We start from the raw sequence: 27,065 nt of genomic DNA, 5'->3' as shown, positions 1-27,065 counted from the left end.
TGGTTTAGAAACAAAAATATGAATGGCAAATACATTCAATAAATAGAAATACTGCAAAGTGAATATGTAACATTTTGAAAGTGAGTGAGTCAGTCGCACTGAGGAGAGTAAGCTAGTTGCACATTCTAGTCCTGGCTGGTTGCCATGACTCCACCTGGTGAAAGTTCCCTCCGGTTGCCGGGGGCAAAGGTTGAGAAGTTAGAAGCTGCTCCGGCCTGCTCTGTGCAGCAGTGTCTGTGAGAGGTGCCACAGGATTACATAGAGGATCTGGGAACAGCCAGTGCCCCAGGCATATTTTATCACAAAGTAGCACTAAATGTAGGTGAAGATTATAGTTCCTTTCACTTATTTTGAAACATTGGGTGAGTAATGTTCCTGTTCTATGTAATATAATAGCTGTAATAATATGCTATCACTCCCCATTATTCCAAGAGTGTTCGAAGCAGGAAAATGGAAGGCCTCTCTTACTTGGGGAGAGATGTCTGACTGGAACAGAGATTCTACAGTAATGTGCTCCATTGCCTCAACAACCCCTTAATGCGCTTTTAAGATGACAGTGTCTGCCAAAATAAACAAATATGATTCACTTTTTTGGGAGAGCGTCCAAATAATAAGAAGCATAACATCTAAAATAACACAAACTTGTAAATAATATTGTTACCAGTGTATACTACAAGGTAAGTTACTGTCATGCACACTAGCAAACAATGTGTGTTCCTTCTGCAGAGCAACCCTGAGCTGTGTGTGAAGGACAGTGGCCACCATCAAAGACTCCTGCCACTCTCATTCATTTGGGTTAATTTAATTAGGGAATATCATTATTAGGTAGGTGAGAATAAGCACCTAGGTTATGAAGAGGTTGAGAGAAAAAATGTATGGTGTGCTTGCGCTCATCGGTCAAGGCATTGGGTAGAAAAGTCGGGAAGTCATATTCCAGCTTCGTAACACTTTGGTTAGGCCGCATTTGGAATACTGGGTGCAATTGTGGTTACCCCATTACAGGAAAGATGTGGAGGCCTTGGGGTAGGTGCAGAAAAGGTTTATCAGAATGCTGCCTTGCGTGAAGGATATTAGCAGAAAGGAGAGGTTAGGCAAACTTGGATTCTTTTCTCCGGTGCATCGGAAGTCGAGGGGAGGCCTAATGGAAGAATATAAAATAATGAGAGGCATAAATCGGGTAGATAGTCAGAACCTTTTTCCCCAGGGTGGAAATGACAAAGAATGGGGGTCATAGCTTTAAGGTCAGAGGAAGAAAGTTTGAAGAAGATGAGCAGGGAAGATTTTTTTTACACAGAGAGAGGTGAGTACCTGGAACACACTGCCAGAGGTGGTGGTGGGAGTAAATACAATAGTGAGATTTAAGAAGCTTTCAGATAGACAGATGGATATGCAGGGTATGGAAGGATCTGGATAACACGCCAGCAGGGAAGATTAACTTGGCATCATGCTTGACACAGACATTGTGGGCTGATGGGCCTATTCCTGTGCTGTACTATTCTATGGGAAAAAAACTGTAGATGCTGGTTAAAATCGAAGGTAGACACAAAATGCTGGAGTAACTCAGTGTGTCAGGCAGCATCTCGGGAGAGAAGGAATGGGTGACGTTTCGGGTCGAGACCCTAGAAGATCTAGGCAGATCTGCTGAGTTACTCCAGCATTTAGTGTCTAGCTGTACTATTCTATGTTTTGAAAGTTAATATTAGGTAGTAACAAGCAATGATTAAAGCAACATTTTAGTGAATATAATCTAATAATGTTCTGAAATCTGAATGTAAGGTTAAACATGGATAAATGGCAGTTGGTGACTGAGTTGAACATTCCCTCAGCCTTTAGTGTTGTCCCACATTGTCTGGTGCACCATTGAATTGAACTATGCGAATTGAGTGCATTTGCACCGAAAGTTTGATTATCAACCAGAGATTTTTTTAAATGCAAGTAAATTAATAAATATATTTGAAATATAAAGCGAAACATTATGGACAGAAAGTGTTGGAAACACCTGGCGGGTTGTGGAAAGAGTGGAAAGCATGCGTGGAAAGAGAAATAGAGTTCATGTTTCAAGTTGAAGATCATTATTCTGGAAATACTCAGCAAGTCAGGTAGTATTTGAGTTCTCATGAAATCTTATCCATCTGAAATAGTTATTGTTTGACTCTTCACAGATGGTGAGTGACATTAAGTATTTTGAACGTTTTTTATTATGGTTTGAGATTTCCAGTATCTGTAGTGACATTTCATATTACTATAATTTAAAAGGTGTCGAATTTCTTTTTAACTTCTAAGAGATTGATTGGTGTACCCCAGTCTAACCAAATAAATGATTTTTGTGTATTGTTAGTCATATTCAGCATTATGACTGAAATTTGTATAGGAAAATAACTGCAGATGCTGGTACAAATCGAAGGTATCACAAAATGCTGGAGTAACTCAGCAGGGCAGGCAGCATCTCTGGAGAGAAGGAATGGGTGATGTTTCGGGTCGAGACCATTCTTCAGACATTCAGTTATTTTGATGAGAGGTCATCTACATGAAATGTTAAGTCTTTTCCTCTCCCTGCAGTTAATGTATCATTTGCTTAATATTTCCAGCAATTCATGAACTAACACTGATTTTAAATGCTTACTTTTTCTGATCTATTTTCCAGATTTTCAGCTCTAACTTTTAAACTTTACATATACAACAAGGAATATATTTAGAAATATTTCTTAATATAAATGATGATTTAAACGCAATCTGATTGCACTGGTTTGTATCAAATCTAAATTTAGTGAATGATTTTGAGTGGAAAACGTCAGAGAAAAAAATCCCAATAAATAGACAAAAGCAATTTTGGATTAAATTTAGATGATTAGCTACTGGAGAATGCATCTGACTTTTCTTCATCCTCTTGAAATGACCACCACTCCTCCACCCCGCCCCTCCCCCCAATACACACACACACACACACACACACACACACACACACACACACACACACACACACACACACACACAAAATGCCAAAGCCAATTTGCAAAGAATAAATACTCAGCCTCAGAACTTATCAAGCTCTCAGTTTTCTGAGGGCATCACTTGAAGGGTTATTTAAGTCCTAAAGTTAATCCAATGATACTAAAAGAGAGGGTTTTTTCTCTCCCGCGTTATATTTTATGAGGTTATGAAGGAAAGGAGATGTTTGCAAAATGTGATGTGGAATAGTTTGTCTGGGAACATACTGGACATTGGACTTTATCTATGGAAATGATGCTCTACATGTGACAATAATAAACCTCAATGTTGAAGGCTGAAGTGGGATTTGTAGGAGTGGAGAATGGTTGTGTTACCATATATTAATGAATTGATTACTTCACTTCCACAAGATAGCATGTGGCTACATTTCGTCACCTGTCTCGGCATTTCTGGACTGGCACTGGTCTTTGCACAAGATGTTGATGATTCCAAAAAGGATAAGGAGTTTCAACAATATCCTGACTCCAGCCAACCACACAAGGTGAGAACTCATCTTGTACAATTAAATATATGAGCAACTTATATTGTCCAATATTCCATGTGTAATCATTGTTGAATTTTATGTAAATATTTAAATTCTCTGACACTACAGCCAGAAGTGAAAGCATGCCAGTTGAAATGGAGATTACTATCAAACATTGGTAATCAAGATTAGAAGCATGAATTCTTACTGATTTTCATTTCCATTGTGAAACTCCATTAGTCAAATCACGACATATTGGGGATTGATCCTGAGACCGTGCTGATCCACTTCTCTCAGTTGCAAACCAGGTGGTTGATCCCACATTGAGATATTTTTTGGGGGTGACGGTCTGAAGAAGAGTCCCGAGCCAAAATGTCACTTCTCCTTTTTCTTCAGAGATACTGCCTGAGCTGCTGAGTTACTCTTGCACTTTGTGCCTATCTTTGAGACATTTTTATTACCCATTAACAATGTATTGATACAGATCAGATCTACCAGCTTGCATTTGTTTTTCCAATATTAGCAGATTAGATCTGCACAAAAACTTGTATGTTTGCTTTCTTCCCCCAATGTGAAATTTCTATAAACGGACTGTATCTGAATCCACAGTGAGATAGCTTCAAATTACAACACTGAAATACAACACAATAATCTCAGCTCAAGTCATTGATTCACCTAAATGCAGGTAGCTTTATAAAGAGTAGATCTTCCCACCACTCTTTTAACAGATACACTCGGTTTTCATTGTACCATTATTTTTTCAGATTGTTCATAAGCCACCAAAGCCTACTGGTGATGTCCATTTTGTGGCTTCCTTTGACACAGATGGTTTTGAAGGGTAAGCTTGCCTCCATGTTTGATCTCACTACAACTGTGTGTATAATCTATCTAGGTGTCGGTGACTTTCTTGACTGAAGCTGGGACTAAATGAATTAACAATAATTAATAATATTCTTTCTGTAACTATTACAAGTACAAATATCTGATCATTCAGGTGAATGGGTTAGATGCAATTAATTGCTGATCAGTCCAGCTCCACTGTGAAAAGCCAGCTGATAACTTGATTTTCCAACAGGTGACAGGATGCACCTGGTCCCAGCCCACTCCAGCAAAGTTAATACCATCCTACTGCAATCAGAGAACTACTAACGGACTATTTGATCAGACTTTACACTGTGAATGGCTTGATTGTAATCATGTATTGTCTTTCCGCTGGCTGGTTGGCACGCAACAAAAGCTTCACACTGTACTTCGGTACACGTGACAAGAAACTAAACTGATAACACAGCGGTCTGTACCAATATGACAAACCCATTATCTAACCTCCACCACCTTTATTCAATCTCTTTGAAATATAAGAAACCTTCATATTTTTTATTTAACTTGAATTCATACTTAGATTCCAGAAATGTAAGCTCTATGTGACTAGAATGCCTCAAGACAATTTTTTTCTAACTACTCTAGAATGTAAAGGATTAACTGTGAGGAGCAGATGGAAAAATATTGGTTAGGGAGCACTTTACACCTCTAACAGTTTTCAGCATTTCCTGCCTATTATGTTAAATTGACTGCATAAAGCATGGAGTCAATTATGGACAAATTCCCTCATGTGCTCTATCTGGGTAATTAATTAAAGGAAAGAATTTACCCTTTAATTTACTAGTAATTTATCCTTGAAATTACGTAATTATTAACATCAGGAATGAAAATTCAAAACCCAGTGGAAAGAGTTTTGGGGCCAAATAACCATGCGCTAACATGACAATGTGTTAAGTAGAAACTACCAAAGAGGGACAAATTTCCAGGCACAGTTTGGATTTGCAGTGTGATTCTCTATTATCAAGACACCTATTCTATTTATCTGAAATATTAACAATCAGATATCGTTCAATGATGCCAGTCTCCGGAATGTGATATGTTACTGAGTCACAGGACTATAAAATCAGAACATGGAGAAACAAAGAACTGCAGATGCTGGTTAATACTCAAAAGGACATAAAAACATAGAAAATAGGTGCAGGTGCAGGCCATTCGGCCCTTCAAACCAGCACCACCATTTAATGTGATCTTGGCTGATCATCCAAAATCAGTACCCCATTCCTGCTATTTCCCCAAATCCCTTGATTCCGTTAGCCCAAAGAGCTAAATCTAACTCACATAAAATGCTGGAGTAACACAGCAGGTCCATCATCCCTGGAGAACATGGATAGGTGATATTTCAGGTCAAGGCCCTTCTTCAAACAGTAGGATTAGTATTAATGAACATTATCATTATGAAGAAGGGTCTTGTACTATAACAGCATTTAAAAGACACTGGATAGGTACATGGATAGGAAAGGTTTAGAGGGATATTGGCCAAATGCTGGCGAATAAGATTAGATTAGATGAGTCATCTTGGTCAGCATAGACAAGTAGGGCCAAAGACCCTGTTTCCATGCTGTATGACTCAATGACTCAGGGAGCACATTTGCTTCCCATCCTAGAGAAAGAAATCATTACTATGTTAATATTTATTTTGCTCACAGTATCCTTTGAGAGTGATTTACTTTTGCAGTTTCACTTTCAATCAAACCAGTCTGAGCATGGTCGGCCCTTTATGAAGGGACTATGAGTTGTCATCAGCAAATAAATAATGGAAACTCAAGCGCTTCGGAGAATGATGCATTAACAGATTGAAGCGACACGTCAAAGTACTGAATGGTCAAAGTTATAAGTACTGAATTAGAAAGTTGTGCATGGGGGTCAGAGGTTTATACAATAGTTATCCAACAGTGACATACAGTATATGTATCTGGAAATGGAGAGGAGGCTTTCAGTTGAGGTTATGTCTGATAAAGAGAAGAGGATATTGATAAGTAAACCATTCAGAAACTAGTGCTATATATTTCACAGAGGTTGGATGAAGAGCCACACTGGCAGAGGTAATGGAGATGTCAGTATTCAGTGGAATATACACTGTTTGCCACACAAAAACTGAAAGCTTTCATATTCCCTTTCCAGGTGGGTAGCATCTGAAGCTACAAATGACGACACCGATGACAACAGATATGAAGGTAAGTCACCTCAGTGAAATATCAGTGATTATTGATATCTCATTTACTTACAGTTTTACCTCTTGTTTACTTGGAAGCCAGATTGGATTTTCAACAAGCATGCCTAGAAAGTAGATTTCTCCTTTTTACACTGAGACGCAAGAGGATTAGTGGGGATTTGAGAAAAAAAAATAACGAAAGGCGATGACTACGTATTAGAAAATAGGATTAATATAGATGGTCAGCAATGGTGGGCCAAAAGACCTGTTTCTGTGCCTATGACTGAATCTCAGAAGTGCTGTACAACATAAAGCCTGTTTATGCCAAATGGATGCGCTTCTACCCCACCATAATGTTTGTTGCTGTTTTCATGCACAGAGCAAAGAAATGTGAATAACCTGCAACATTTTAAGAGAGTTTTGCCCCTTCTGAAAGATTGATCTAAACTGAGATGCAATTGCAGGAACAACCTCCAATTACTTCATAAAAGTAGCCTATTTCTGTGCATTTTCAGTAATTATGTTGGCTATTGAACCAGGGGCACCACTACAAATGATCCATAACCTACCTTGTTAAATGACCTTCATTATAGAGTTATGGCTAACATACTGGGGAAGAGCAGCCAGCACATCTCTAACAGCAGCAAAGTGCAAAAAACCCCACCTGAAACAGGAAGACCATTTGAGCACCCAGCATAGGCCCCTCATCAAAATGGTGCCTGGAATTAAGGGTGTTCCTGTTTCATTAATACTAGTGCTGTTGTGCTTGGAGTTCCAGGGCTTGAACTTGCTTTCTTTGGAGTTTTGTTCGAACACATAAAGGTGTCATATACATAGTATAAGAAAATAACTGCAGATGCTGGTACAAATCGATTTATTCACAAAATGCTGGAGTAACTCAGCAGGTCAGGCAGCATCTCGGGAGAGAAGGAATGGGTGACGTTTCGGGTCGAGAAGGGTCAGTCTGAAGCAGGGTCTCGACCCGAAACGTCACCCATTCCTTCTCTCCCGAGATGCTGCCTGACCTGCTGAATTATTCCAGCATTTTGTGTCATATACAATTAATCTGTTTGTTTCACATCACTGAACTCTGCAGGTCGTGGCTAATTAGTTACTGAATTGCAGGAATGTGGGCCATAGAAGAATCCTATAACCAGAAAATCCCAGGAAACAAAGGACTGGTGCTGAAATCCCGTGCCAAACATCATGCTATTGCTGCATATTTACAGAAACCCTTCTCTTTCAAAAACAATTCTCTCATTGTACAGTGAGTATTGTATTCACTTACAAAATCTCATATTATTATTTTTTTAAAACATAAAGCGTCCAATTTACATTTACAATAGCACCACTAGTCGGGATTATTGTGAACTAATTGTATACAACTGCATATCTACCAGCTGCCCTCTACACTATCATCCTTGAACCCATTTTTAAGATACTCAATAAGATCTAATGTCTTCAGGGTTCCATTTTTTTTCTCCTGGAACTTGGTTTGAAAAGATTGCCTCAGTACAGCAACCTCTAAGAGTTAGTACAAGAAAACTACCAGGGGAAAAAATAATAATGTTTGTGCATTGGACGGCCTAAGAAGCACATATTGCTTTAGAGAAATTGAACAGCTAAAGCATTGACCGTATGAAGAGAGAGCTAGATAGAGCTCTTAAGGATAGCGGAGTCAGGGGGTATGGGGAGAAGGCAGGAACGGGATATTGATTGGGAATGATCAGCCATAATCACATTGAATGGTATTGCCGGCTCGAAGGGCCGAATGGCCTACTCCTGCACCTATTGTCTATTGTATTTTAGAGCTTTGCAGTAATGTTGGTAGATTTAATCATCTTGCATCTGGACATCACACCAGCTTCAAGGATGCTCAATGCATCAAATTCAGACTAGGTCACAGGTTCACCATGTTATACCTGACCCTCAAACCTGAAGTAAGTTATAGACTGCATTATCAACCCTATTCAGTCCTGCAAGATCATTGCAAGGGTAATCACAACCTTCATTTTCACCAATTTTAGCAAATATGTTTTACCCCACATGGTTTCAGAATTCATTTTCAAAAGGTGTGCATTTATCTAAAAAGCATTCATTCGTAGTGAGCCAAAACATTGTGTATCAGTACACTGCTCTGCACAGATAGAGACTGACATTTATCACAATCCAGTCCTTGTCAAATGTTCAGACACTCTTCTCTTTTGTGATCAGAGGGGTTGGTTATAGATAGAGTTCACAGAGTGATACAGTGTGAAAACAGGCCCTTCGGCCCAACTCGCCCATGCCGGCCAACAATGTCCCAGCTACTCTGGTCTCACTTGCCTGCGCTTAGTCCATATCCCTCCAAACCTGTCCTATCCATGTACCTGTCTAACTGTTTTTAAAACGATGGGATAGTCCCAGCCTCAACTACCTCCTCTGGCACCTTGTTCCATACACCCACCACCCTTTGTGTGAAAAAGGTTACCCCTCGGATTCCTATTAAATCTATTCCCCTTCATCTTGAACCTATGTCCTCTGATCCTCGATTCCCCTACTCTGGGCAAAAGACTGTGCATCTACCCAATCAATAGTCAATAGTCGTTTATTTGTCACATACACATAAATGTGTAGTGAAATGAAACATTACCCGCAGTTGAACAATAAGACCAATAAGAATAATCAATAAAAATGCAATAACACATACAATCATAAACTAACACCAAACAAAAAGAAACATCCATCACAGTGAGTCTCCTCCAGTCCCCTCCTCCCTGTGATGGAAGGCCAGAATGACTTTTCTCTTCCCCTGTCGTCTTCTCCCGCGGTCAGGCTGTTGAAGTTGCCACATTGGGGCGGTCGGGGCTCCCGACATTGAAGCCCCCGCTGGGCGGTGAAAGGTCCGCGGCCTATTTCAGGCCGCGCCGGACGGTGAAAGGTCCGCTGCGGGCCAACCCAAGCCCCGCGATTCGGGGCGGGCGAACACGCTGCCTCTGCCGCTGCCGGAGCTCCCGATGTCGGCCCCCATCCAAGGGCCTGTGGGCTTCCGAAATCCACGCGGCCCACGCCGGAGCCTCCGGAGACGAGTCGCAGCCGCTCCCGCAGCATCCGCAGATTGAGAGGTCAATCTATTCCTCTCATGATTTTGTATACCTCTATAAGATCTCCCCTCATCCTCCTGCGCTCCATGGAATAGAGACCCAGCCTACTCAGCCTCTCCCTATAGCTCACACCCTCTAGTCCTGGCAACATCCTCGTAAATATTTTCTGAACCCTTTCAAGCTTGACAATATCTTTCCTATAACATGGTGCCCAGAACTGAACACAATATTCTAAATGCGGTCTCATCAACGTCTTATATCGTTGTAACATGACCTCCCAACTGCCACGACTCGCATTCACTGCTGCAGTCACTGTGGTCAAATGATGTGCCAGCACTAAGTTCAGCTAACTTATACACTGGTTATAATGCTGCTTATCTTTATGTCAATTGAAAATATGTGGTTAACATAGAAAATAGGTGCAGGAGTAGGCCATTTGGCCCTTCGAGCCAGCACCATCATTCAATATGATCATGGCTGATCAACCAAGATCAGTACCCCATTTCGGCTTTTTCCCCATATCCCTTGATTCCATTAGCCTGAAGACCCAAATCTAACTCTCTCTTGAAAACCTCCAATGAATTGGCCTCTGTGTCTTATGTGGCAGAGAATTCCACAGATTTACAACTCTGAGTGAAAAAGTTTTTCCTCGCCTGAGCCTTAAATGGCCTACCCCTTATTCTTAAATTGTGACCACTGGTTCTGGACTCCCCCAACATCGGGAACATTCTTCCTGCATGTCCAACACTCTGAATTTTATATGTTTCTATAAGATCCCCTCTCATCCTTCTAAATTCCAGCGAATACAAGCCCAGTCAACCCATTCTTTCATCATACGTCAGTCCCACCATCCCGAGAATTAACCTGGTGAACCTACGCTGCACTCCCTCAATAGCAATAATGTCCTTCAATAGCAATAATTTCCTTGGTTCCTATCCAAATTGAGTGTACTGGCTAGTTGTGCTCCTTATGCATATCATAATGGTTGCCAAATTAACACATTCTACTAGTAAGAACACCGACATGGTCTCTGTTTCCTCTTCTTTCAATTTCCTAACGAGATTTATAATCCAATTCTTACAATCTTTTTTGAAGGGCTTTTATCTAATACCTTCTGAAAGTCTGCATTTGTTACGTCAATAAACATTTCACTGTCCAATACTTTATTTGTCTCTTCAAACCATTCAATCACATTCATCAAATATGGCCCATCCTTTCTAAATCGCTGCTGTCTCTCACTGATTTGCTAAAAAAAAACCTTCATGATATTCAGTAAGTTACTGTATCTCTTGCCTTAATATCTTTCACAATCACTCTTTATGATACTGGAAGATGACTGGTTAATTAAATCAATAAAGTACTTCATTAATAAAATAATCTAAAAAGAATTGGGATAGAATTTTAATAATATGATCACTCCATGGATGTAAATTACCTTCACGTATTCTGAAATCATGTCCCCTGGTTCTAGATTCCTCAGTCCGGGGATACAATGAGAAAGTCAAGCGCTCCAGGAATGTTGTACGTTTAAGATCATAAGATTATAAGAAATAGAATTAGGCCATTCGGCCCACCAAGTCTACTCTGCCATTCAATCATGGTCGATCTCTATCTCTCTCCTAACTCCATTCTCCTGCCTTCTCCCCAAAACCTCTGACACCTGTGTTGAATGACATTTCTTCTCCAAACTCAAGGGAATACAGGCCCTGCCCACTCAATATCCCCTCAGAAAGTAATCCCACGATTCTTGGAAACACTTTAGTGACGTCTTGTTGTTTAGAAAATACATCCTTTCTTAGGTAACAAGGCTAAAACTATGTACAATATCCCAGGTGTGATCTCATCAAGGGCTAATACAATTAAAATAAGCTTCTTTATCCTGCATTTAAATCCTCTCATAATGCGAGCTAGCATACCATTTGGCCTGTTAATTGTTTGCTGCACCTACATGTTGGCCTTCAGAAATTTATGTACAAACACACCTTTCAATATTGATCTCATTTTTGTAATGGTTGCCATTAGATGAGCTTTCATCATTATTAGGTTGCTAAATAAAACTGATTCCTAACTCATTTGAAATTTAACGAGACCTTCCAATTGCTGGTTCTAAGGCCAATTGTTGCAGAATATTAATTTGAGCACCTTCACAAAATTCTTTGACTTGCCTGCTAATGCTTGGCGAAATGGAACTCAAATCCCCTTTTAAACCTTTCTTTCCTACACGCATGTCTAATCTTACACATCTAGCCATGTATTTCCCCTTGCCCTCCATCAACCCATAAACTGTTTAGCTCTGTGCCAGTTAGCTCTAGTGATAACCCAGAAATTACAAATCTATAAATTTTGTTAATAAGCAAAAATTATTTCCACAGGCAGAAGGATTGGTAACTAAGCAATACAAATTAATGGAAGTTGACAAAAGCAGCAATTAATAAATTGATTGAAGAATCTTAAGTATCTGCATAAAAGTTGATTGAAGAAGATTGTACTTTTTAAAATTAGGTAAATATTTCAAAGGTTGAAACATTATTGAAGAAGACCAGGGGACTGAGACAAATTTCTTTTTTTTTTCAAATAACTGCCACAGGCACACTGTTTACTGTATTATTGTATCATTCATTGATTCCTTTCTACTGCATTTCCTGGTTCTCTTCGGCTTTTTGACATTGAATCTCTCACTGGGTTTCCTGTGTTAGTTGTCATTCACCGGACCGGAGGCTGGACATTCCCCAATGAGAGCCACAAAAAAAAACATGAGAGTGGTTTAGTGTTGACCTCTCCCTTGCAGCTCCTAACAGGGTGAACAGCAATGCACTGGAAGAATCCTTAGAGCAAACACTCTCCCTATCTTGCTGAGCAATTAACTGTGACAATGAGTGAACTGTGACAATGAGTGGAGGCCAGAAAAATGGGAAATAGGAAAAAGAGCATTGAATAACAAAGGACAAATAGAGGTGGCACTGAAATTAGATATACGATGGTATCACTCTATTCTTTAGGTATGAAGTACATTTCCAGGAAGGAATTCAGTGTGGGGGTGCATATCTGAAGTTACTGTCTGAAGATGATCAGCTTGATCTGGTAAGTCATCCTTTTGATAAGAATCAAATTCATATTGTGTGTGCTTACGTGCAAAATGCCTCATTATTAAAGAAAGCTAACTTAAAAAGAGAAGTATCCTGTACAATAGGTATTTCATTTTTTTCAATGTTTCACTGACATTGTTTACATGAAAATTCCTCCATATTAAACAAACTAGTTTTTGTCACATTAGCAGTACAATTAGAAGTCATTTGATGATCACCCATTATTCTAGATTGTACTGGTCAGTGGTTACTGTCAAATCCAATGGTCTGTTAACAAACCATTTCCAGACCAAGTTAAGGATTAGTATAAATCTCAGATTGCTTCAATGAATAATCACGGTTGATTCCAGACTGTTAGTTAATGGATAATTACCATTGACTATGTCAGTCATTTCTCACCATTGATCCAATACTTTGTCAATCAATAGTTATTATTAAAGTCCAACTCATTTTATCAATGATTATATTCGGTGTTCATCTGTGTTGATCATTGATTACCATTGATCTCCACCTGTCACCACTACGAAGGACTGGGTGAGTAACAGCTTGACATTAGAAAAAGAACACAGTTGAACATAGTTTAAGTTGGTTCAGCAGATAGATCCTACTCAACCTGAATGATTGGTAAATCACTTTTTTATGACAAATTTCTTGCGCTCATTATGAACTCTGACATTGTTTTCCACAGGAAAAGTTCTTTGATAAAACCCCTTACACCATCATGTTTGGACCAGACAAGTGTGGCCACAACTACAAATTGCACTTCATCTTCAGACATAGGGATCCAGTAACAGGTGCATTTGAGGAAAAGCATGCCCGAAAACCGGACGTGGACCTCCAAAGTTACTTCACCGATAAAAGACCTCACCTGTACACACTGAGTAATGTGATCTTCTTAACCATTCTAACAGAAACTAAAATAGCTGCAAGAGAGGGGAGGAAAGGATTAAGGATTAAGAAAAGATTCTTAATTGTTTGTGATTAAAGTGGAACTTGCAGTCTAAATTACTTTTTGAATCAAATGGCACAGAACATGCATCTCATTGGATACATACACATTTATATATAGATAAGTAATATGTCAATTTTCTCTTATGTAACTGATGGTGAAAATAATAATTAAAATGAAGAGCAAGGTTCCCTGTATTCAGCACAATCTATGGTGCTACTCCTCCTGGTGTAAACGTAGATTAAAATGTGGATGTCAAAATCCAGCTGTTGATTTCCGGAGTAGGTTTATCACACCTTAGCATCATTAGTATATTGTAACATATTTACATACATTATTGGTATATTTTAACATCATTGCTGTACTAAAAATTATGACATTCTCATTCATCTCTCTCCCTATTTTCTATGACAAATCAAATAATTACTGATTTAGTTGTGAGACCAGACAACAGCTACGAGATATGGATTGATGAAATATCTGTGAGTAAAGGAAGCTTCTTTCATGACATGACTCCATCTGTCAACCCACCCAAAGAGATTGGAGATCCCAGCCATCAAAAACCTGAAGACTGGGATGACAGGCCTCAAATAGCTGACCCAGAATCAGTGAAACCCAATGACTGGTAAGAATTAAACCAATCCAGGTTAAGTAGAAGTGCCTGTGCACTTAGTCAACTGTCCAGTTGTATTCACCTTTTCTTCTTCAACTTAGTAACAACCAAGAATCCAGATAGTATTTATCAACTCCAATAATATGGAGCATAATTGGACATCAACGGTTTCGAACTTCAGAGAATAGAGGTCTGCAGGAAATTCATAGCAAGGAACTGCAGACGCTGGTTTATACCAGCGATAGACACAAAATGCTGGAGTAACTCAGCGGGTCAAGCAGCATCTCTGGAGAAAAGGAATAGGTGACGTTTGGGGTCGGAACCCTTCTTCAGTCTCCAGTCCTGTCTGGATTCTTTTCTCCAGAGATGCTGCCTAATCCGCTGAGTTATTCCAGCAATTTGTGTCTATCTGCGGCAGGGAATTAAGCAGTTTTCCTCCTTTAGCATTAAAAAGCAGCTCAGCACCAATCAGCTGAAAATAGAGAAAATTCTTCCTTTGATCAGGCTACCAGTGAGTAATATATATATATATATTTCCCCTACCAAAATGCACCACTGTCAACATTAAATTTCTTCAGGTACCTATCTTCCTATTCCACCACCTATTAATATTTCACAAAGTCTATCAAAATCCCCCTGAATCTTTACCGTGTCTTCATGTGTTATGTCAAAGAAACATGGAAACATAGAAAAACAGGTACAGGAGTAGGCCATTCAGTCCTTTGAGCCAGGACCGCCATTCAATAAGATCATGGGTGATCATCTAAAATCAGTACCTCATTCCTGCTTTTTTCCCATATCCTTTGATTCATTTAGCCCGAAGAGCTAAATCTCTCTCTTAAAAACATCCAGTGAATTGGCCTCCACTGCCTTCGGTGGCAGAGAATTCCACAGATCCACAAATCTCTCGGTGAAGAAGTTTTTCCTCATCTCAGTCTTAAATGGCCTACCCCTGATTCTTAAACTGTGACCCCTGGTTCCAGACACCCCCAACATCGGGAACATTTTTCCTGCATCCCTTAAGAATTGTATATGCTTCTATAAGATCCGCTCTCATCCTTCTAAATTTCAGTGCCCAGTCCACCCATTCTTTCATCATATGTCAGTCACGCCGTCCCAGGAATTAACCTGGTGAACCTACACTGCACTCCCTCAATAGCAATAATATCCTTCCTCAAATTAGGGGACCAAAATTGCACACAATACTCCAGGTGCGGTCTCACCAGTGGGGTCCGTACAACTGCAGTAGGACCTCCTTGCTCCTAAAATCAAATCCTCTCGCAATGAAGGCCAACATGCCATTAGCTTTCTTCATTGCCTGCTGTACCTGCATGCTTACTTTCAGTGACTGATGTACAAGCACACCCAGGTCTCATTGCACCTCCCCTTCTCCTAATCTGACACCATTCAGATAATAATCTGCCTTCCTGTTCTTGCCACCAAAGTGGATAACCTCACATTTATCCACATTATTCTGCATCTGCCATACATCTGCCCACTCACCCAACCTATCCAAGTCGCCCGGGCAGCCTCATAGCATCCTCATTGCAGCTCATGCTGCCACCCAGCTTTGTGTCATCCGTAAACTTGGAGATGTCACATCGTCTAAATCGTTAATATATATTGTAAATAACTGGGGTCTCAGCACCGAGCCTTGCAGCACCCCACTGGTTACTAGTCAAAATGTGAACATTTTGTCCAACTCTAAATTAATAAGCTTAGAGAAAAGCAGCAGTACTAGTACTGATCCCTTGGAACTCAACAATACACTTCCCAAATCTATCTGACAAACAAAGTGGCACTATTGTTCCATTTCCTGATACCTGGCCAATTTTCTATCCTGCTGCAACTCCCTTTAATCCATTGCCTTCGTTCTTGATGATGAGCCCATTAAGTGGCACCTATCAAATGCCTTTTGGAACTCCACATATATCACATCAACCATATTTCCATTATCAACCCTCATCCATCACATCAAAAAATTCTATCATTAATTGGACAAGAGAGTAGTAGGTTGATCTTGCTGAACAAAGTATAGTTTCATAGCCATGGAGACTCTAATCTCAGATAGAGATTGTCATGTGAATGATCATACTTCATGCTCTGCTAACATCAATACTGGAAATTGGAAGGAAGAAAACTGGAAGGGAAGGAATAAAATACATAGTTAACAACTATTCTGTATACACTGTTTCAGAACTGGCTCTCCATCTAACTTCAAATTGCTCCTGTACTTTGGGTACATCTGCAGTCATTTCTTCCTACTGCTGTATTGCACTTGCAAACCTTAATGCTCTTTGAATATTTTACAATGTGAACAAATGTCAGATATTCACATGAGCAGCTGCTATGCTTTGTAATTTAGGGATGAGGATGCTCCCCACAATATCCCAGATCCCACTGCTGAGAAACCTGATAACTGGCTGGATGAGGAAGCAGAATACATTACAGATCCTGGATCTAAGAAACCTTCAGACTGGTAAGTTGACCACAGAAAGAGTACAGGCTGCTTACAGATATGATTCACCCTCCCAGAACTGCTTTATAAGTATAAACTCATCCAGATACCAGTCTCTTCACCAAACCCTTGATATACCCAACAATTTTATTGGTGTATTCATGCATGCACCCAAATCTTCGCAGTCAAATTCCATGAAATATTATCACAATGTTTAAGAAACATTTAGAAAGATATCTGGATAGGTCAGGTTTCGTAGGATATTGGCCAACCACAGGCAGGTGGGACTTGTGGAGATGGGACATATTGTTTGGGGTGGACAAGTTGGGTCGAAGGGCCTGTTTCCACGCTGCATAACTCTATGACTCTATGACCAACGCTCAGGCATATTCATCTCCTGTGTGCCACACATCTCAATATAATATTCTTTCACACACCAAACAAAACTCTTCAAAGTGTTCTCTGATTAAATGTCCATTCCTCATCAATAACCTTACCAAGGTATTCTTGGCCTGTAAATGCCTCATACAATAACATGACAAATCTTTGTGCACTCTTCAACCATTTTTGCCTAATCTGCGAACCTTTGTTGTTAAGACAAAGGTTTTCTCTACCATGATGAAGAAAAATAACTTTCTCACGTTCAAAGGTAGATTTCATTTTTTTTAATGTGACGTATCCTGAATTCACAAATAAAATCTGTTATTTTACTTATAGATCATTCTGGAATTTCTTTTCTATCAAAATCATTTAATTTTTTTATTCAGGGATATAGAAATGGATGGTGAATGGGAAGAACCAAAGATCCCAAACCCTCTATGTCAGACTGCAGGCTGTGGAACCTGGACACCCCCCATGATCCCCAATCCTTACTACAGGGGCAAGTGGAAGGCACCAATGATTGACAATCCCAATTATAAGGTAAATTGATGCTGCATAGAACAATTCTCACCAGTGTTGCAATCTTCCTTACAGTAGCTAAAACCTTTGCACAGTCTGTAGTGTTCCTGTTAGGGATGAATAAATATGCAAGCTATGAAGCAACAAAAAAAACTGCTAGAAGAACTCAACGAGTCAATGTCAGTGGAGGGAAAGGAATGTCATTGTTTCGGACACCCTGCATCGGTCCTGCATTTTATAGGTTTTAACTGTGTTTATTCTCTAACTGTTCTCATTAATCTATGAACCAGATGCAGGATCTCATCCCAAAATGTCAACCATTCCTTTCCTTCCACAGACACTACCTGACTGACTGAGTTACTCCAGCAGGTTTTGTTCCAGATTCTAGCATCTGCAATCTTTTGTGTCTCCAGAAGATATGAAGTTTGATTCCCAGCCCCTGATGGGTTAGCTGATCACACTTGAGGACTGGAGTTGGATGTTACATTTATTCTTGGTATCTCTGAAATAGGGAATTTATAACCCGACCCAATCATCATCATATGTGAGCTTCATGTGATGATAGCTTTGGCTAGAGTGATATTTACTGGGAATCCACACATGAGATGGTCATTTGAACAACTAGACCCATGGAATCACTCTAGGATCTGCCAGCGGAGTAACTGAAAAAAATTGTATGAGAAAACTTTTGTTAATTGTCGTCACATATCTTGTTGTCACGCAGCATGCAAATGCCACATACTAGAATTATTCTTGCATCTTTTGGGTGAAACCACTCTTTTTCATAAAGAAGGTGGAAGTACAGGCTCATAGTGTTATGGTAGGAGAGACAGGGTACCTGGGACCTGAATTAGCAAAGCAACAAACAAGATAGCTCCTCAGTAAATGAGACTAAAGGATTTGGAAACAACAAGTAGAAAGTCAAACGAGATGGAAGAATTAAAGCAGGCAAATTAATGCGGTTAAAACAACCTCAGTGAGCCCAATGTTGCCATTGATCAGCCAGTGGAGAAAGATCCATACACTGTTATCTCCTCGCATCAATTTTGTCTTGAGTTTTTCCTTGAACAGGTCCCCTCCTCCCAAGAGGTCCGGCGGCCATGGTGAGATCTCATCATCAGTCCTGACCCATATCCTGTAGCTGAGCACACTAATGGCTTTGCTGCCATTTACTTGAAAACAAGTAGCCATGATAGCAGTTTGGATGACCTAATTTCATGACATTTTTTCCGGTATTGGTAACTTCTAACTTGGTATTTGGACAAAACATATAGCCCTTTAGCATATCAAAAATATATGTAATCCAATTTCTAGTTATATACTTTTAAAATGCCATTCAGTGTTACAATCTCTCCTATATTCCATGTACATTTTTGGATGGTACTTTTCTCTATAACAGCCAATCTTTCAATAAACTGCTTCTCATGCACTCCAAACTGAAAACAATGTTATATATAAACCGTCAAGTAAGTGACTTCTCTGCCCTTCCTCAAAAATATACAACACATCTTCACTCTGCTATAACAAATCCAGAAATCTAAGTTAGCAAAAGTTCTAATTTTTCCAACTTTGTTCCAATAGGGAGCATGGATACCTCGAAAGATACCTAATCCAAACTATTTTGAGGATACAAACCCATTTGAAATGACTTCCATCGGTGCAATTGGACTGGAGCTCTGGTCACTCACTGCCAATATTATGTTTGACAATTTTATTATTTCGTCTGATGAGGAGGTTGTCAAGCAGTGGGTGAAAGACACATGGGCAAAATCAAAAGCAGCCTACGATGCAGATGACGTAAGTAAACATAGCCCCTGTGCAGGTGAATCGCTTTTTGTTGTGTTACAGCTTGTCTGGAATGAAATTAGGTAAATTTCAATGTACAGATCTACAGTATATAGGTTTGTATAAGCAGTGCAAGGTTGGAAAGAGTTGCAGCCAGATAATGGGAATAAAACTGGGAAGATTTTCAGATCACCAGGCTAACTCAACACCATCATCTTCCACCTTTAACTGGGCAGTGTTGGAGCGACAACAGAGTCAATATCATGTGATAGAAGCAGAATTAGGCATTCAGCTCCGCCATTCAATCATGGTGAATCTATCTTTCCCTCTCAACCCCATTTTCCTGACTTCTCCCCATAACCCCTGACACCCATACTAATCAAGAATCTATCTATCTCTGCCTTAAAAATATCCATTGACGGCCTCCACTGCCTATTGTGGCAAAGAACCACAGGTTCACCACCCTCTGACTAAAGAAATTCCACCTCATCTCCTTCCGAAAGGAACATCCTTTAATTCTGAGGCTATGACCTCTCATCCTTGACTCCCCCACTAGTGGACACATCCTCTCCACATCCACCCTATCCAAGCCTTTCACTATACGGTGGGTTTCAATGAGGTCCCCCTTCATCTAAACTCCAGCAAGTACAGTCCCAGTGTCCGTCAAACGCTCATCATATGTTAAGCCAAATACCATAAATGTCAGTCACTCCATTACAGAAATGCTAACAGGTCTGTGCAATTTAACTGTGGTTTGGAAGTTTTTTAGGCTTCCTGATATTTAGCATTGAAAATAAAGTGGGAAAACTCCAGCAATTGGAGGGTTAAAGAAATAACAGGAAAATATACCAGTAAGTAGGAAAAGCTCACTGCTACTTTCTTGCCTATTGTGTGGAAGGTTTTCCTCACAGTAATCATGCCGGGAGCTTACTTTGGCACCTTCAGACCTTTGCATATTTGCTTTACACTTTGGAGATCTGACCTGTCAGATTAGATTGGGTGCTGCCTATGCTGCTGTACATTTGGTCTCAGATGTGGACACAGAGGGCAGCAACTCCAGCAGCACAAGGAGATGTGCCTCCAGCACTGGCAGGACCTGCAGCAGCAATGCCTTTACCAGCAGGGGCTGTACAAGCAGCAGGAGCTGTGTCATCACCAGCAGACGTTGCCCCAGCAGGAGATCCGCCAGCAAAGGCAAAAACCTGAGAACAACAAACCTGCAGCCCCGCAGATATCAGCAGTGAGGCCCAGCTTGCAGGGAAGCCATACTCGGTGGACACAGATTACAGTGAGCATGAGCTTCCTCAACTCATCAGGGTTTATGGTGATGGCAGACAGTTGTAGCTTCCTGCATCAAAACCTGTGGAAAATGTCAACTACATCCTTGGCCTCATCTTCTATGAGTCCTTCCAGGTTCTGCCAGATACATTTACAGGACCTTGCTAACAGTGACACATAGATGCATAAGACTGATGATTCGTTGGTTTATTTCTCTGGGTGGATAACTATGTAACTGTTCCTACAATGGAGCTAGTCAGTACCATTGGACGTACGAGTACGAGAGCTGGAGGGTGTTTTTGATTGCAAGCACAAGGCTATTAAGGCTCTCTAGAGTGTTCATCAACAACAAGAGAACAACAACAACACTGTCAATGGAGCACAAATATAAAAGTATGTTTTAAGCTTGTAGTAATTCTCAGACAGCTGCAGTGGTTGCTTTAGTACAGTAAAAATCTGTTAATCCAATATCTTATTGTTCAGAAACACTTATGTTTTAACATCTGGCTCGCTGGGTCCATTTTCCGCATTTCGTTTAGACTCACCAGGGGGTTGTTTCCCATGCTCCATTGAAATCCTTGGGGGCCCATTTCCCGTGCTCCCTTTAAACATATGGGGTCCTGTTGTCCACACTCCCTTAAACTAACTGGAGCAATCTTTCCATGCTCCCATTAAACGTACCAGAGCCCTGTTTCCTGCTCTGTTTTTAAACTCACCGGGTTCACGGGAAAATTTATTGCACTGCTGCATAACATCTTAAAAAGAAGCGTATTTAAAATCTTTTTAGTTATTAATTGGAGTAACAGCCGCTGGGTCAGTCATTCTGCCATTCCAGCACTACCAATGTCTTGAAGGTGCCAGGAGAGCGGAGATGTACTGATCTGAAGTATTTCACCCTATTTGATTTCACATTGGCCATCTGCTCAGATACAGGTGTACTTCAAACACGGCATTTAATACGCGCAAGGAGCCCAAGCAACAAGATCCAGAAGCAAATACACATGTACACTATCTGCACGCAGATGATGTCCAGGCAGATCTGGAGGTGCCCATCAGAATGAACCAGGCAGGGTCTCAGAGAAGTGGTGGTGATGTGATGAGTTGTACAACATTTCACAGCTTCTCTTGAGACAATTCTCAGATGAGAGAGACGAAAGAATATAATGCAGTCAATGCATCAGCAGTATCACACATTGGTCCCCAGGATTCCCTCAGTATTGTATTGGTTCTATCTGCCACCTGCCTATCTAGTTTCTCAGTATGGAGACAACTAGCCTCACTTTCAAGGACCAAACTTCTGAGCTTTAATTAAGATACATGGGGTATCAAGTACGATGACTTGATCGTTTGGATTCAGAGCTGACATCCTCATAGAAACAGGATTGTGGTGGAAGGATGTTATTCTGGCTGGAGGTCCATGACCTGGGGAGTTCCGCAGGGATCCATGCTGTGATCCCTGTTGTCCTTGTTGTAAATGTAGATAGGTTAGTAAGTTTGTAGATGAAGCCAAAATTGGTGGAGTTATGGAGAGTGAGGAAAGCTGTCAAAGTATACAGCAGAACATTCATTGGCTACAGAAATGAGCAGAGAAATGGCAGATAAGAGTTTAATTCGAGCCAATGTGAGTTGTGGCACTTTAAGAGGTAAGTTGTAAGGAGCACAATTTTTAACAGCATTTGGGTGCATGGAGGGATCTTGGAGACCAAGTCCATAGCTCCCTGATAGTGCTGACACAAGTAAATAGAATGGTAAAGAAAGCATCGAGTATGCTTGTCTTCATCGATCAGGGCATTGAGTATAAAAGGGCAGTCTGGTTGCCCCAGTAAAGGCAGGATGTGAAGGCTTTGGAAAGGTTGCAGAGGAGGTTTACCAGAATGATGTCTGGATTAGTGGGTATTAGCTACAAGAAAAGTTTGGACAGACTTGAATTGTTTTCTCAGGACTGCGGGAGGTTGAGGGGAGCTGTAAGAACCGATATGATATGATATGATCCCAGGAGGGAAATTGATCTGCCAACAATCTTAAAAACACAAAATACACAAAACACAAAAGACATTAAACATGAAATTAAAGTGATGAGTGGAAAGGCTTGGGGATGTGCAAAGATTGGAAGGGGGGGAGGGGAAGGGGAGTCAGTCTCAGTCTACCCCATGACAGAAGGGGGAGGAGTTGTACAGTTTGATAGCTACAGGGAAGAAGGATCTCCTGTAGTGTTCTGTACTGCATCTTGGTGGAACCAGTCTGTTGCTGAAGGTACTCCTCAGGTTGACCAGTGTGTCATGGAGAGGGTGAACTGCAGGATGCTCTGCAGCTTGAGGAGCATCCTCCCCTCCAAGACCACCTCCCTTGAATCCAACTCCGCCCCCAGGGCGGAGCTAGCCTTCCTGATGATTTTGGTGATCCTATTGGCGTCCGCAGCCTTCGCCCTGCTGCCCCGGCACACGGCAGTGAAGAAGAAGTATACAAAACTACGAGAGGCATAGATAGGGAAGAAAGACTGAACCTTTTTCCCAGGAGGGAAAAATCAAATACTAGAGGGCATAGCTTTAAGGTGAGAGGGGCAAATTTAAAGTGGATATGTTAGGTTAGTTTTTTACTCAGAGGATGGTCGGTGCTTGGAACACACTGCCAGGAGTGGCGGTGGAGGTAGATACAATAGTGGCATTTTACTAAGCTTTCAGATAGGCAAATGGAAATGCAGAATTTGGAGGGATGTGCAGGCAGATAACAGTTTGTCTTGGCATCACGTTTGGCACAGACATAGTGTCCCTGTACTGATCTATATTCTAAAAGTCAGGAAATCATGTTGCAACGTTATGGGACTTTGGAGTATCGTGTGCAGTTCTGGTCCGCCAATTACAGGAAGGATGCGGGGCAAGATGTTTACACAGATAGTAATGGGTGCCTAGAAAACGCCACCAGGGGAGATATGATAGTGGCATTTCAGTGGCTTTTAGATAGGCACATGGTTATGTAGGGAATGGAAAGATATGGATCTTGTGCAGGCAGAGGAGATTATTTTAATCTGGCATCATGTTCGGCGTGGACATTGTGGGCCGAAGGGGCTGTTCCTGTACTGTATTGTTCCGTCTATCTAATCTCATTCATCAGAAATTAAAAAGCCTTTGCCAGCCAGTGACTAAAAATGGCCTAGATAGGAAAAAAATGCTAAGAAATTGTATTTATGTGCTGAAAAGACTGAGCGATCTGGCATTGTGTAACGTTCATGTGTATGTCCATGAGGAGCCACAAACCTTTACTGCTTCTCTTCCTGGAACTCTTTCATGATGCTACCTCTGTGGCTTTGGCAGTGGTGGAGGAAAGCTACTCGTATTCTTGCTCTGATAACTGGGACATGCGTCGAAAATATGCCTCTGGATTAACAGAGTTAGAACATCCTGCAGCCTCACCATTTGAGGCTTGTGAAAACCTCCACCTTACCAGTCCCACTGAGTACTGGTGTGTCCTAGCAGGGCGATGAGCTGCCATCATCTTCCTACCCCTCCTCCTGTGCATCCTTTGGAAGAACGACATAAATCACAGCTTAAGTCAAGAATGTTTTAAGTGATGATTATGCATATCATCACTTTCATTCAATGCTGATATCAGGTCAACATGAGAACTGTAGCCATTTGCCTGTCCTATTTTTAATTCCGTCATCAGGTAAATGTAGAGGGTCTGTTGTCCTTCATCAACAGTCAACCCATAGCGGAGTTCAGGGGAACCACTGAGGGGGGCTCAGTTGAGGGGGTGTTGAAGAGCAACTGTGGGGCACGACATTAAAAAACATTGCCAGTGCTGGATGGACAAATGGGGATGTAGAAACAAAGAACTATAGATGCTGGTTTATCCCAGCACCTGAACGGTCCAGACCTGAACCATTCACCCATCCTTTTTCTCCAGGGATGCTCTCTGACCCGCAGAGTTACTCCAGCAATTTGTGTCCATCAAATAGGGATGTACTTGGAGCAAGGGGTGGGTGTATCTGCAAAGTAAGTGGATGCGAGGTGCGGTCTACTTTCCTGTAGACCACACAACCCTTGATTCCTATTTATATATTACTACAACTCTTATCTTGTTTGTGTGTTTGTGGATATATTTGTTCTCGAAATATAGCCAAAACAGTACACGATAGCTAGTTCTGTATACACAGCAAAGGGAGAACATTATACCTACATTTATCCAGTGAAGCCCCATAAGAATGTTGTACGTCTCACTATGATCACTCTTTATTCTAAACTCTGGAGAGTTTGGGTTCAGTCTGCGTAACTTCTTTTCATGTGTCTCAGTTCTTGCAATCCCAAGAACTTTTATTGCATTCTGTCAATTGTAAATATATTCTTTCTGGGGGAGGGAGAAGAAACCTGTGCACGATGTTCCAGCTACAGTCTCACCTGATCCCTATATAATTCTGTTAACCACTCACAATAAAGGGCAACATATTAATTACCATCCCAGTACTTGCTGTACCTGCAAATTAATTTTGTGTGATGTGTGCACAGAGGTACACAGATTTCTGAACAGCAGCAACTTTTCAGTCTCCCACTATTTAAAAATTGCTTCAGGACCGTGAATCCTCTAGCCTCAAATGCAAGAGGTCTCACCAAAATAAGATAAGATAAAGTAAAATAAGAATGGCCTTTGAATGTGTGAACTCCATTCTTTCATGTCCTTCTGTTCTGCTATGTATATCCTTCAGGTTACCTGTTTATAGTATTCCTTTAAATACTGGAGTTGAAATCAATTCATGTTGGTCATTATCACAATCAGAGTGAATAGAACATAGAGATCAGTACAACACAGGGACAGGCCCTTTGGCCTGAAAGTCTGTGCTAAATATGATGGCACATTTTGAAGCTCTGTTCTGCCAAAGAGGAGAATGTACTCTGTTATTTGTCCAACGGTGCCATCGTGTGGCAGGTCTGTTCTTGATGTGTTTTCATGTCTCGGCTGTGGCTTTATTTAATTGTTTTTGAGCATGAATGCATATGTTTTCTCATCATTGACTGGCAATTGCTATTGTTTACCATTGTCCACAGCCAGGTTTGATTATGCAGCTCGTTGCGGCAGCAGACAAGCGCCCTTGGCTCTGGGGAGTCTACGTATTCACAGTTACTCTTCCAGTTATCTTATTCATTAGCTTCTTTTGGCCAAATATGGTAAGTTTGTTCAATAATATTATTTCACAGTAAAGATAAAGAATGGAGTAAGAATGATATATTAGACTACGAATAATCCCACAAAATTATGTTCCTATTCTATATTGTTTGTTCCCTTGTAACTATTGCTCTCTTTTGTATCGTGTTAATCAACCTACTTTCTGTTGTGTTGAGTTGTGTTATGTGTTATGCTGTAATCTTCTCCGCTGCATTTTATCCTGATGTGTTGTATTCTCCTGTGGCATGGATTGTTTTCACAGCGGTTTGGGCACCCTGATGATTATTACTACAAGAAGACCGATGATGTGCAGTTTGGTGATGAAGAAAAACTGGTTACAAATGAACAGCCTCAGCAGTCAGGTAACCTCAATAATATTAATGGTACAAGGGATGCATTATTTAGCTTGCCTGTGTCACAGGTTGATTTTGATAACCTTTGCACAACTTGCCAAGCTGTGGATAGGTAAATCTAGTAAGCCAACCACTTCATTAAAATTAGTGATGCATTACTTTCCATTTGAAAGGGACCATACAGTCAAATAGAGCATATTCACCTATACAAATGATCTCTCTTGGTATGGAAACTGGAAGTCTAAGTAGGATTGTAAATACCATTATTGATGGGAACTAATTGGAGTCTGCTGGAATGCTTCCCGAGAAGGGAAAAATCAGTCAGATAAAGAACAACACGGTGGTGTGGTGGTAGAACTACCGCCTTACAGCGCCAGAGACCCAGGTTCGATCCTGAATACAAGTGCATGTCTGTACAGAGTTTGTACGTTCTCCCCGTGACCTGCACGGGTTTTCTCCAAGATCTGTTTCCTCCCACACTCCAAAGACGTACAGGTTTGTAGGTTCATAAGATCATAATATCATAAGTGATAGGAGCAGAATTAGGCCATTCGGCCCATCAAGTCAATCAATCATTGCTCATCTATGATTGCCCACCATTCAATCATTGCTCATCTATCTCTCCCTCCTAACCCTATTCTCCTGCTTTCTCACCATAACCTCTGACACGTGTGTTAATTGGCTTGGTATAAAAATGTACAATTGTCCCTAGTTTGTGTAGGGTAGTGTAGGGACATTGGATCCTTATCTTGAGGAGTCACCTCAAACTTTGCAGTTTATATTCCCTTAATCAAGTCTCTGGAGTGGAATTTCTATCTGACTGAACCCCGATAAACACCAACCAAGTTCCTGATTACTACACAGTCTCTGGACCTCCAACGTTTTGAAAGTTACTGCAGT

The 27,065-nt window shown here is 40.8% G+C and overlaps 1 protein-coding gene across 1 annotated transcript in view; it reads left to right on the top strand.

Moving 5' to 3' along the window:
- The first annotated feature begins 239 nt into the window (after positions 1-239).
- The window catches only part of LOC144600593 (calmegin), a 30,019-nt gene continuing 3,193 nt past the window's right edge, over positions 240-27,065 (top strand). The window contains exons 1-13 of the mRNA XM_078412357.1: positions 240-362; positions 3,360-3,490; positions 4,237-4,310; positions 6,473-6,525; positions 7,629-7,770; positions 12,586-12,667; positions 13,361-13,553; positions 14,057-14,246; positions 16,600-16,713; positions 17,460-17,613; positions 19,174-19,389; positions 25,695-25,814; positions 26,075-26,179. Coding sequence (XP_078268483.1) covers positions 3,365-3,490; positions 4,237-4,310; positions 6,473-6,525; positions 7,629-7,770; positions 12,586-12,667; positions 13,361-13,553; positions 14,057-14,246; positions 16,600-16,713; positions 17,460-17,613; positions 19,174-19,389; positions 25,695-25,814; positions 26,075-26,179 — 1,569 coding nt within the window. The 5' untranslated portion in view covers positions 240-362; positions 3,360-3,364. The remainder of the gene's footprint in view (positions 363-3,359; positions 3,491-4,236; positions 4,311-6,472; positions 6,526-7,628; positions 7,771-12,585; positions 12,668-13,360; positions 13,554-14,056; positions 14,247-16,599; positions 16,714-17,459; positions 17,614-19,173; positions 19,390-25,694; positions 25,815-26,074; positions 26,180-27,065) is intronic.

The sequence above is a fragment of the Rhinoraja longicauda genome, chromosome 15 (assembly GCF_053455715.1).
Source record: "Rhinoraja longicauda isolate Sanriku21f chromosome 15, sRhiLon1.1, whole genome shotgun sequence".
Taxonomy (NCBI): domain Eukaryota; kingdom Metazoa; phylum Chordata; class Chondrichthyes; order Rajiformes; family Arhynchobatidae; genus Rhinoraja; species Rhinoraja longicauda.
This window is presented reverse-complemented; position numbering and strand designations above follow the sequence as displayed.